Source organism: Myotis daubentonii, chromosome 18 (assembly GCF_963259705.1).
Source record: "Myotis daubentonii chromosome 18, mMyoDau2.1, whole genome shotgun sequence".
Lineage (NCBI taxonomy): Eukaryota > Metazoa > Chordata > Mammalia > Chiroptera > Vespertilionidae > Myotis > Myotis daubentonii.
Window position 1 is genome coordinate 38,707,890 of NC_081857.1, and position 9,955 is coordinate 38,717,844.

At 61.8% G+C, this 9,955-nt stretch overlaps 1 protein-coding gene across 1 annotated transcript; it reads left to right on the forward strand.

Moving 5' to 3' along the window:
• Window positions 1-1,342: 1,342 nt before the first annotated feature.
• AMIGO1 (adhesion molecule with Ig like domain 1) lies at window positions 1,343-6,571 on the forward strand. Its single transcript, XM_059675284.1, has 2 exons — window positions 1,343-1,672; window positions 2,038-6,571. The coding sequence occupies exon 2, from the start codon at window positions 2,103-2,105 to the stop codon at window positions 3,561-3,563; it is 1,461 nt and encodes a 486-aa protein (XP_059531267.1). The 5' UTR covers window positions 1,343-1,672; window positions 2,038-2,102; the 3' UTR covers window positions 3,564-6,571.
• Window positions 6,572-9,955: the final 3,384 nt, after the last annotated feature.

Below are 9,955 nucleotides of genomic sequence, written 5' to 3' on the forward strand. Positions count from 1 at the left end.
TTAAAGTTTGGGGGTTGTTATGCGGCAATAGAGGAAGGATACAAGGTCATTTCAGGGTTTCCCACTCCCTGATGCCCGCCCTACATATCACAGATGCCTGGGATGAGCAGGAAGAAGACCTTCTCGCACTAGGCATCAGGTTGCCATGCTGATATTCCCTCAAAGAGACACTGCATTCACGTAAAGTCACGGTCAAACATCTGTGACAGATAGAAATTCTTCTAACCCTTAAATTCTTAAAACCCTTAGCAAGGTAATGTACTGCAACATTCATTTCAGTCTTGCTCTTGCTGCTGTAAGAGACGAGAGAGAATAAAAAGGGAATTTCTTCCTCAGGGTCTACCACCCAGTAGCTAAAGTCTTGAATCATAAGGTCCCGACTCTCCCTACATGCCCCTCGCCCAGTGCCTAACCCCCAAGAACACATACTGCGAACAGCTTCCTGGTGTTTCAAGTGCCCCCGCACGCTCCGAAGACCCCGGCCCTTCATCTTTAGGATTTGGTGATGGAGAAACTACACCGGAGCAGCGCTCGGAATGAGGGGTGTGTGTGTGGGGGGGGGCGGTGTTAAAGGGCTGGCATTGGGTCAGAAAGGGCGCTAGTGGCCGGGCCCAAGGGAAGCATGACTCCCCAGGCTGGGAGGGTTTTGAAGTTTCCAGGAATAGAAACCTGTCGCTGGTTTGTCTGCAGCCCGTGTGTGTGTGTGTGTGTGTGTGTGTGTGTGTGTGTGTGTGTGTGTGTGTGAGGGGTGGACTGGGAATTGCTGAATGGGGTGTCTGAGGAGTGGGATCCTGAGGTCTGCGCATGCGCCAAAGACCTCCCCTTACCCCTCTCCTGGCCATCTACCTGCCTTGCAGGCTGGGGCGCGGTACCCTTCCTTGGTACCCAAGGGTGGAGGAGTGGTGGCATCAAGAGGGAAGGGGGGGGGGCGGACCGGGAAGGCCCTTCCCTAAATCCTTCCCCAAGTTCTGGGGACTTCGCAGCCCTAGAGAGAGGGGAAGGGAGCCTCACGAATCTCCCGCCAACACTGAGCTGATTGCTTTCATCTGTAAAATGAAAAGACGTGTGGCGCTCCTTGCCCAGGAGTCAGTGGCAGCGAATTCGCTGAGAGCTACTTCTCCCGAGAGCGGTTTGGGGGCGCAAGGAAGGGGATGGAGGGAGGCGGAGAGAGCACAGCGGGGTGAGGGGGCCAGCTCCGTCCTGACCATGCCCGTCGCCAGGTAGGTCCCGGCCCGGACACTCCCGGAGCGCGACTGCCCGGCGCGCGGCCGCCCGGCCGGCTCCGCACCGACACCCGCACGTGCGCCCCGCCCCCCCGCGCGCGCGCACCAGGCTCCGGCGGCCACGGGCGCGCGCGCGGTGCTCGCTGCCCCCACGCCGCTCCTGCGCTCGGATCGCGGCGCCTCGGGCTCCCCGCGCCGCTCCCCGCCGGACCGCGCACCCGCCGGCGGCGGCCGGGGTCGGTGGGCTCCCGCGGGCGCAGCGGGGCGGGCGGAGGCGCCGGGGGAGGAGCGCCGCGGAGCCCGCCGCGTCCCCGGGAGGCGATGTCGCCGGGCGCGGGCCCCTGCGTCAGGCGGGCGCCGCGACAGGCCGGCCGGTGAGGCGCCGCCGAGGGAGGCCGCGACGGAGCGCCCGGACCCGCCATGGGCTGAGACACGTCCTCGCCGAGCAGGTGCAGTGACCGGAGGTCCCGGAGGGGGGAGCCCGCCCCACAGGCCCGGGACTCAACCCCGGAGCGACGCCCCTACCGAGCCGGTGCCCCGTTGACCTTCCCCCTCGCCTCCCCCAAGGCCCTGCAGACCCCGCCTCCAGCCCGGCCCGGGCAGCCTCTGCAACAAACAGCACCGCCTGAGGTCTCCTGCCGCTGGCCCAGCAAGCCCGTGTCCACCGCTGTCCCTGCATTTTGAGCCCCTGCCTGCAGCCGGGGAGCTGCCGGGCATCTCTTCCTTTGACTTCTAGTCCAAGGGGGCGGGGGGTGGAGGGGGAGCGTGGGGGAGCGGGTCCTTCCCTCCATTGGTCCATCCTCTCTCCCTCCAGAACATGCCGGGGTGACTCCCTCCCAGACCTCCCCGGTGGCCTTCCTCGCCCTGCCCGGTGACACTATGCAACCCCCGCGTGACCTGCGCGGCCTCTGGCTCCTGCCGCTGCCCTGGTTCCTGCTCCTGGGCGAGGTGGCCAGAGCCGGCCGGCCCGGGTTCAGCTGCCCCGCCGTCTGCCTGTGCGCCAGCAACATCCTCAGCTGCTCCAAGCAGCAGCTGCCCAACGTGCCCCACGCCCTGCCCAGCTACACGGCCCAGCTGGACCTCAGCCACAACAACCTGAGCCGCCTGCGGGCGGAGTGGACCCCCACGCGCCTTCCCCACCTGCACTCCCTGCTGCTGAGCCACAACCACCTGCACTTCATCTCCTCCGAGGCCTTCTCCCCGGTCCCCAACCTGCGCTACCTGGACCTCTCCTCCAACCAGCTGCGGACGCTGGAGGAGTCGCTGTTCAGCGAGCTGCAGGCCTTGGAGGTGCTGCTGCTGTACAACAACCGCATCGGGGCGGTGGACCGCTCGGCCTTCGAGGACGTGTTCCAGCTGCAGAAGCTCTACCTGAGCCAGAACCTCATCTCCCGCTTCCCGCTGGAGCTGGTCCGGCTCCCCAGGCTGGCGCTGCTGGACCTCTCCGCCAACAGGCTGAAGACCCTGCCGGTGTCCGACCTGCAGAAGCTGCCCGCCTGGGTCAAGAACGGGCTGTACCTGCACAACAACCCCTTGCTCTGCACCTGCGAGCTCTACCAGCTCTTCGCCCACTGGCAGCGCCGGCAGCTGAGCCCCGTGGTGGACTTCCAGGAGGACCTGCACTGCCTGAGCGCCAAGAAGCCGCACAGCGTCTTCCACCTCAACTGCAGCGAGTACAAGGAGCGGGCCTGGGAGGCCCACCTCGGGGACACCCTGACCATCCATTGTGACACCAAGCAGCAGGGGATGACCAAGATGTGGGTGACACCCAGCCACGAACGGGTGCTCGACGAGGCGGCCAACGGCACCGTGAGGGTGTTTGAGAACGGCAGCCTTCACTTCCAGCGCGTGCAGGTCGAGGACGGGGGCGTGTACACCTGCTTCGCCGTGGGGGAGGCTTTCAACGAGACCCTGTCGGTGGAGTTGAAGGTGTACAACTTCACCTTGCACGGACACCACGACACCCTCAACACAGCCTACACCACCCTGGTGGGCTGTATCCTCAGTGTGGTCCTGGTCCTCATCTACCTGTACCTCACCCCGTGCCGCTGCTGGTGCCGGGGGGTCGAGAAGCCTGCCAGCCACCAAGGAGACAGCCTCAGCTCCTCTATGCTCAGCACCACACCCAACCACGACCCCATGGCCGGCGGGGACAAGGAGGAGGATTTTGACCGGCGGGTGGCCTTCCTGGAACCTGCTGGGCCCGGGCAGGATCAAAATGGCAAGCTCAAGCCAGGCAACACCCTGCCGGTGCCCGAGGCCACAGGCAAGGGGCAGCGGAGGATGTCAGACCCGGAGTCGGTCAGCTCGGTCTTCTCTGACACGCCCATTGTGGTGTGAGCAGGATGGGGTGGTGGGGAGGTTCTGCCCCAGGAGAGGTAACGCGCCCCTGAAGGATTGGAGGGGATGGAAGAGGGGGCTGGCTGCCCAAGGGTGTGGGTTCCCCCTGACCTCGAGAGAATTGGTCACGGGTACAACGGAAGCCAAGGCCCCCACCAGGGTGTGGCCGCCATGATTTTCAGATATGGATCTATCAGTCCTCAGGCCAATGCTGCCCCCCTCCCCAGAGCCCCGGCATTCGTCAAGGCGGTGAAGGAGGAGGAGGGGCGTGTCCGAGCTGGGTGAGAGTGAGGAAGGGGGAAGAGCCGATTCCCTAACTTGTTCGAGGTCATCCCTGGCTCCTTAAGAGAAACTCATTTGGGGGGGATCTTTTTCTCTCTCTCTGCCCACCCACACCTGTGAGGTTGGGCGTGTTAGGGGAGCTTCCGCAGGGGCCAATGGAGACGCCGTAGTGTCGCCTCTGGCCAGGAAGTCACACTCCGAGGCCAGGGGGAAATTGGAAACCTTTGGGAGAATGGGTCAGGAAAAGGCTGAGACCTCAATCAGGAGCTCTCCCCAAGCTCTGAGACTTCCCCAATGCCTTCGTTTCTCCCAAGGAGCCTGGCTTGCTGCCCGTCAGAGGCGAGGGGAGGTGTGGTGTCTGTGCCCTGTCCTGGGACCAGTGGCGCAGAGGGGTCCTCCCGAGAGCAGGGGTGCAGCACAAAACCAGGAGCACGAGTCTGGGGGCGCGAACTCCAGGTTGGCTCGTTTGGTTCCTGCACCTGCCTGTCAGGCCAGGGTGGGGGCTGCTGAAGGCAGAGCTTTTATGGCTGGATGCCTGCGGGGGACGGGGAGGTGCCGCCACCTCTTAGGTGGCATCCCGCTGGTCCCACCTGACTTTCCGGGATGCCGTCTCCTCATGGGCTCCGGTGGGACTCAGGTTCCCCAGTGTGCTGCTCTGCGGAGGGGAGAGTCCTGGGACGCCTGGCCCCAGCTGGGTGAGCTGGGCAGGGGTCGCGGGGGGACAGGTGTGTATCTCCTGTGTCGCCAGGGCTGCCTTGCTCCTCTCAGATCGCGCCCCTGCTGCAAAGCCACGCGTGGGATTCCGTAGCTGATGGGTTGGAATTTGGAGGTCTTTGCCCCAGAATGGCAGTTTGGAGTGTGGCTTCGAGTTCTGTGTCTCCACGAGGTTCCAGGCCGTCTCGTAACGGAGATGGTAATGGAGATAGTTGGTGGCGCTGAAATTTCAGAAGGGGGGCTCTGCCACCCCCTGCGCTTTCAGAGGTCTGTGCAGTGGGGTGGGCAGGCCAGGAACCTAAGACAGGCCAGCATTCCATTCCATCCACGGCTACAGAGCGCTCTGGGACGGAGGTGGCCACTCCCCCTCTGATGGTGTAAGCCCTGGGAGAGGGCTGCTCTGGGCTCGGTCAAGGGCATGAGCAGGGCGGAGGTGAGACTGTCCCGACGTTGGTCTGTTGCAGCCTGTCCCCTCTCTCTCCCCAGCCCCTGCCCAGTGTTCGTTCTCCAGATCTCCGACCTCCTTAGGTTCCAAGAGGTGTCGTTTGCCTGTGGGTGAGGCTGCTTGCGAGGAGGGGCTGCCCCGCTGCCTGTGAAGATTGGGGACGGGGAGGTCAAGGCTGCTGGTCATCCTTTCTTAGCGCCCAGTTTTGTCGAGAGGTGCAGCATCTCCCTCAAGTACTTGCATGCCCGTAGGTCCGCATGCTCCTAGGTCCGCATGCACGCAGCACCCTGCCTCCCATCGGGACCGCGGTCCTTCAGTCCCCACTCAGCGCCTCCGAATGGTCCGCTACGTGCACCACGCCACGCACACCATTCTCCTGCCCCGTAGGAGACAGTGATCCCGCCAGGCTCCCCAGATAAACTCTTGTCCTTTAAATTCTGAACTCTGAAGCGTCACCCACATCTCCATGGCACCCAGGAACCTCTCCGCAAGGCCTGGAGTTAGGAGAGCCGCGGCAGAGGACCTGGGGAGAAGGGGTGATGAGGGGATGGCCAGGTCTTCAGACCCTCAGAAACCTCCCATGGACGGAAGGCAGTAGATGACACGAAAGTGCACAGCTAGGTCAAGGGAGGACCCGGGGGACACTGTAGGGGACCAAGTTGCTCTTCTGCTCTTAACTGCCCCAGGAAGACGGGCTGGGAGGGCCAGGTTGTCCGATTAGGTTCTGGAACCTGTGGGGAGTTTGTTACTGGGGCTGGAGGAACCAGGGCTCCCTGCTTGCTTCCCGGGGAGCCTGGGGACCTCACCTCCACGCTGCAGCCACCCCTCCAGGAGCCGCCTAGGGCGCTGACAGCCTTAAATGAGCTGCGTGTCGAATGAAGCAGGCCTTCTGGGGCCTTCTAGCGAGTTCCTAAGGACAAGGAGGGCATCAGAAGTCCTGCCCAAATTGGGGAACAGGAAAAGCTCATGGCTGTACGTCTCCCTGCTCTGCCCCCCGGTTGGAGAGGCTGGGAGGTGTGCCTGACCCTCCCCTCAAAGGCTGCGGGACCAGCCTCTCCCATGGTTCCCGCTGATGGAGCCCCGGGTCGGGTCGCTGTCTCTGGGGGACCGAGGACTCAGCATATGGAAGCTCCCCAAACCCTGGGGAGGAAGCTGCCAGGTCTGGTTCTAAGAACAGGCTGAGAGGTCACCCCTCCACCCCCACCCCCATAAACCAGGCAGGGCTCCCTGGAAGCAGGGGTCCCTGGAGACAGTACGACAGGGCTCTACAGTCTGTCTGTTTGTGTGTAGCCTTTTTTTTTTTTTTTTGGTTGTATTTATGGGGCTCCTAGGAAGGGGCCCAGAGAAGGTGCACCCCAGCTGGGGAGGGCAGGGCCGACGGGTTCATTTTTCTGTGTGTTCTTACCTCTACTTTCTCGTAGCCCTGCTGGCGAAGCAAGCTGGCTTCCCGTGTCCAGGCCCCTGTCTCCCCCTCCCCGCACCGTGTGTACCCAGGCTGGCAAGCCATGGAGCCTCTGGGCTCTGACAGCTAGACAACCATCATTAAACCTGGCTTGAGTCTCTGTTCGGCGTAGCCCGTGACTGGTTCATTTCTCCTTTCAGCCTGTGGGTGGGGCTCGCTGTGCCTCAGAGGGTGCGGCCTGTGTAGGGAGAGGATAGGTGAGGGCTGGGTAAGGGCGCCGGGAGCACCCACATCCAGGCATCGACACAGACCAGGGGTCAGCAGGGCCCTGTAAGGAGCCAGAGTGCGCGGGGCTTTGCAGGCCACACAGTCTCCGTGACAACTACTCGGCCAGCCGTGCAGCAGGAAGTCGCGGGAATGAACGAATGCGTGTGAAGAACGTTCCAGACTTCCTTCATGGACATTGAAATGTGGAGTTCACGTAACTTTCACATGTTTGTTGAGTTTCTTCAACCATTTATTTACTTACTTTTTTATTCACTTATTTACGTTAATCCTTATCCACGGATGTTTTTTTCTATTGATTTTTAGAGAGAGTGGGGGGAAGGGAGAGGGAGGAACAGAGAGAGTGAAAGACACATGGATTGGTTGCCTCCCTCACTCGTCCCCACCGGGGCCAGGGATTGAGCCTACAGCTGAGGTACGTGCCCTTGACCAGAATCGAACCTGAGACCCTTCCGTCCGTGGGCCGACACTCTCATCACTGAGCCTAACCTGCTAGGCTTCAACGCTATAAAAGTGTAAAAACTCGTATTAGCTCACAGACCCTTCCAGACCAGGCAGCGGGTGTGGGCCCGCAGACCATCACTTACATAGATTCTCAGAAGAAATGTCACAGGTGCCTTAGCCGGAGAGCTCAGAGATTGCGCTGTCCCCGAGAAGGCGGCCGGATCCCTGGGGCGGAGGCTGGCCTCCCTGCAGAGCTCCGTTAAAGTCTAGAACAGCCTTCGAAAGGCACGATGGGAAAACGCTTGGACTGGGTGGAAAGAACTGGTGGGCAGCTCGCTGTCAGGCTGTTTTATTCCTGGTGTATCTCCACGTTGTGAATGGCGACCTCTTAGTTTGGGTGAAGGTCTGCTCGGCTACTGGGCGGGTTAATAATCCTGGAGGGTTCGCGTGTACTCACTCAGCCCTGCACAGGGCAGAGGGCGCCCTCCCCACGTCCTCGGTACAGACTGAGCCCAGCAGAGGGGGCCGGGTTCTACTGAACTCTGCCCTGCGCATCCTGTGGCCACTCTCTCGGCACTTCTGGGAGGGGTTCCAGAGGGGAGAGGAAATGGTGGAAGGAAAAAAGGAAGGAAAGAGAATCTGAGTTGGAAAAACGACCCGCCTTCCTCCGTGGGTAAAATCTTGACCAGAGGGCAGCCCTCCTCTGTCTGGAGTTTCCGTTGCCTTTCTCTCTCAGGGAGGAGCAAGCCCAGTGAGGGATGGAGACACCACAGCCACGCCCGCCGGCAGCCCAGGGAGTGACAGCTGTTGTCAGAGCCTCCCTCCCCCTCCCCCAGTCTACTTGCGTCAGCATTTTTCATCTCAGCTTTGCTATGGCCGAGTTTGGTCAAGAGGATGAAGCGGGTAGAGAACAGATGGCGGGGGGGGGGGGGGGAACTGGGGGAAACCCTCTCTTTTTTGGCTTGTGCCCAGCCCTGTCTCTGAGCCTGAGAAGTTTTTTTGTTTATGTGGTTTTTTAAAAAATATATTTTTATTGATTTTATAGAGGAATGGAGAGGGAGAGAGAAACATCAATGATGAGAGAGAATCATGGATCAGCTGCCTCCTGCACGCCCGACACTGGGAATCGAGCCCGAAACCCGGGCATGTGCCCTGACCAGGAATCAAAACCGTGACCTCCTGGTTTGTAGGTCGACGCTCAACCACTGAGCCACGCCGGCCGGGCCTGAGAAGTTTTGATGCTCCTTCCTCCATCATCCCACGAAAGTCCATGGCTGCATCTCCTCCGCCTCCCCAGCCACGAGCTTCTGGCGGAGATGTGCCAGTCTGTCTGCCACACCTGCAGCCCTTCCCCCAGCTCCGATCAGGCGGCACCTCAAGGGAGTGGACGAGGCTAAGGTGACAGCCTCGCCTCTCTTGTCCTGATTTCTCAGCTCCTCCCTTGTCTGCGGTTGTGGTTCTTGGATGGCTTGTCTTATCTCTCAGGAAACGGATGGATGGCGAGGCTTCACTTCCCCACCCACACCACCGAGAAGGCTCGGCCGTGCAGGAGGCCGGGGGGGGGGGGGGGGGGGGAGGGGGGTGCTTTTCATCAGGCTTATACACGGTCGGGTGGACGATATCAAGAGATCAAGACACTTAGACCTGCCCGAGGCCTTCCAGCCGAGTGCCTGTCCCAGACGAGAGTGTGGGCCAGGCCATGGAGCCCTGCAGGGGCGTCCGGACGCCCCCAGCGCTGCCGCCCGGAAGGTCAGAGTCAGTGACCCCAGAGTTAGGGCGGGGTGTTTGCACGCAGGTTGGGGGCATCGTATCTGAATGGAACTTGGTGCTGCTTTCCCCCGCCTCCCTGCCCTCACCTGCCCGCGGCGTTGGCTTTAGGTGTGGGTCTGAGCAGAAGGCCAGTGGTTGACTAGCTGAGCCTTGCACAGAACAGAGAGACGCCCTCCCCGCGTTCTGGGTACAGACTGAGCCCACCAGAGGCGGGACTGGAATCTCAACTCCTGATTCTCCTGGGGAAGAACCGGGCAGGCCGCGGACTGGAGGTGACTGTGTGCTTTAAGCAGAGCCGGTGCTGGAGGCGGTTCGCTTCGAACCACCCCCAGGGCGGCCCCGGGGCCCTGTCCTCCTGCCGGTCAGCTCCGTCCTCCCATGCCTGGGCTGGGGGAGTTGGGGAGGCCATGCCCACAGACCGACTGTGTCCCATCCCCCAGTCCCGGGTAGAAAACAACTCAGATAAAAGGCGAGCCCCGGGGTTCTGCGTGGCTGTCGTTCCTGCCTCTGTCCGCTGTCCGCTGCACGCAGGCTGCTGGCTGTGCTCAGGCGAATGGAATGGGAAGTATCCTTCCCCGATTTTAACATTTAAACAGAACTGCGTTCCTGGGGCGAGTGTGTGTTAATCCCAATGGAAGTGCTTCGAGGAGGAGGGGACTGTGACTCCAAGCGTTTGAAACAAGAAGCCTGTGGACAGCCAGGGCCATGTCTGCAGCTCCGTGTCTCCAGCACCTGGTCTGGGGGGGTCAGGCGTGGCGGGGGGGGGGGGAGAAGATGGAGGATGGGGGCAGTGCAAGAGCTGAAGTGGCAGGAGAGAGACCACCCAGCTCCGGGACCCCGGCTGGACCGGGGAAAACCGACTCCCGGTTCCCCATCAGAGCCCTGACTGGAACCCAGCAGGCGGGCGGCAGGGCCGGTGCTGAGTCACAGCCCAGCGGCGCTCCCGGCCGGAGCCGACCTCGCATCCAGGAGACTCTGTGTTCTCTCACGGTGGCCGGCGTGACAGCCCTTCGGAGACCGGGGCCCTCAGTGTCATTACCCTGTTTACTG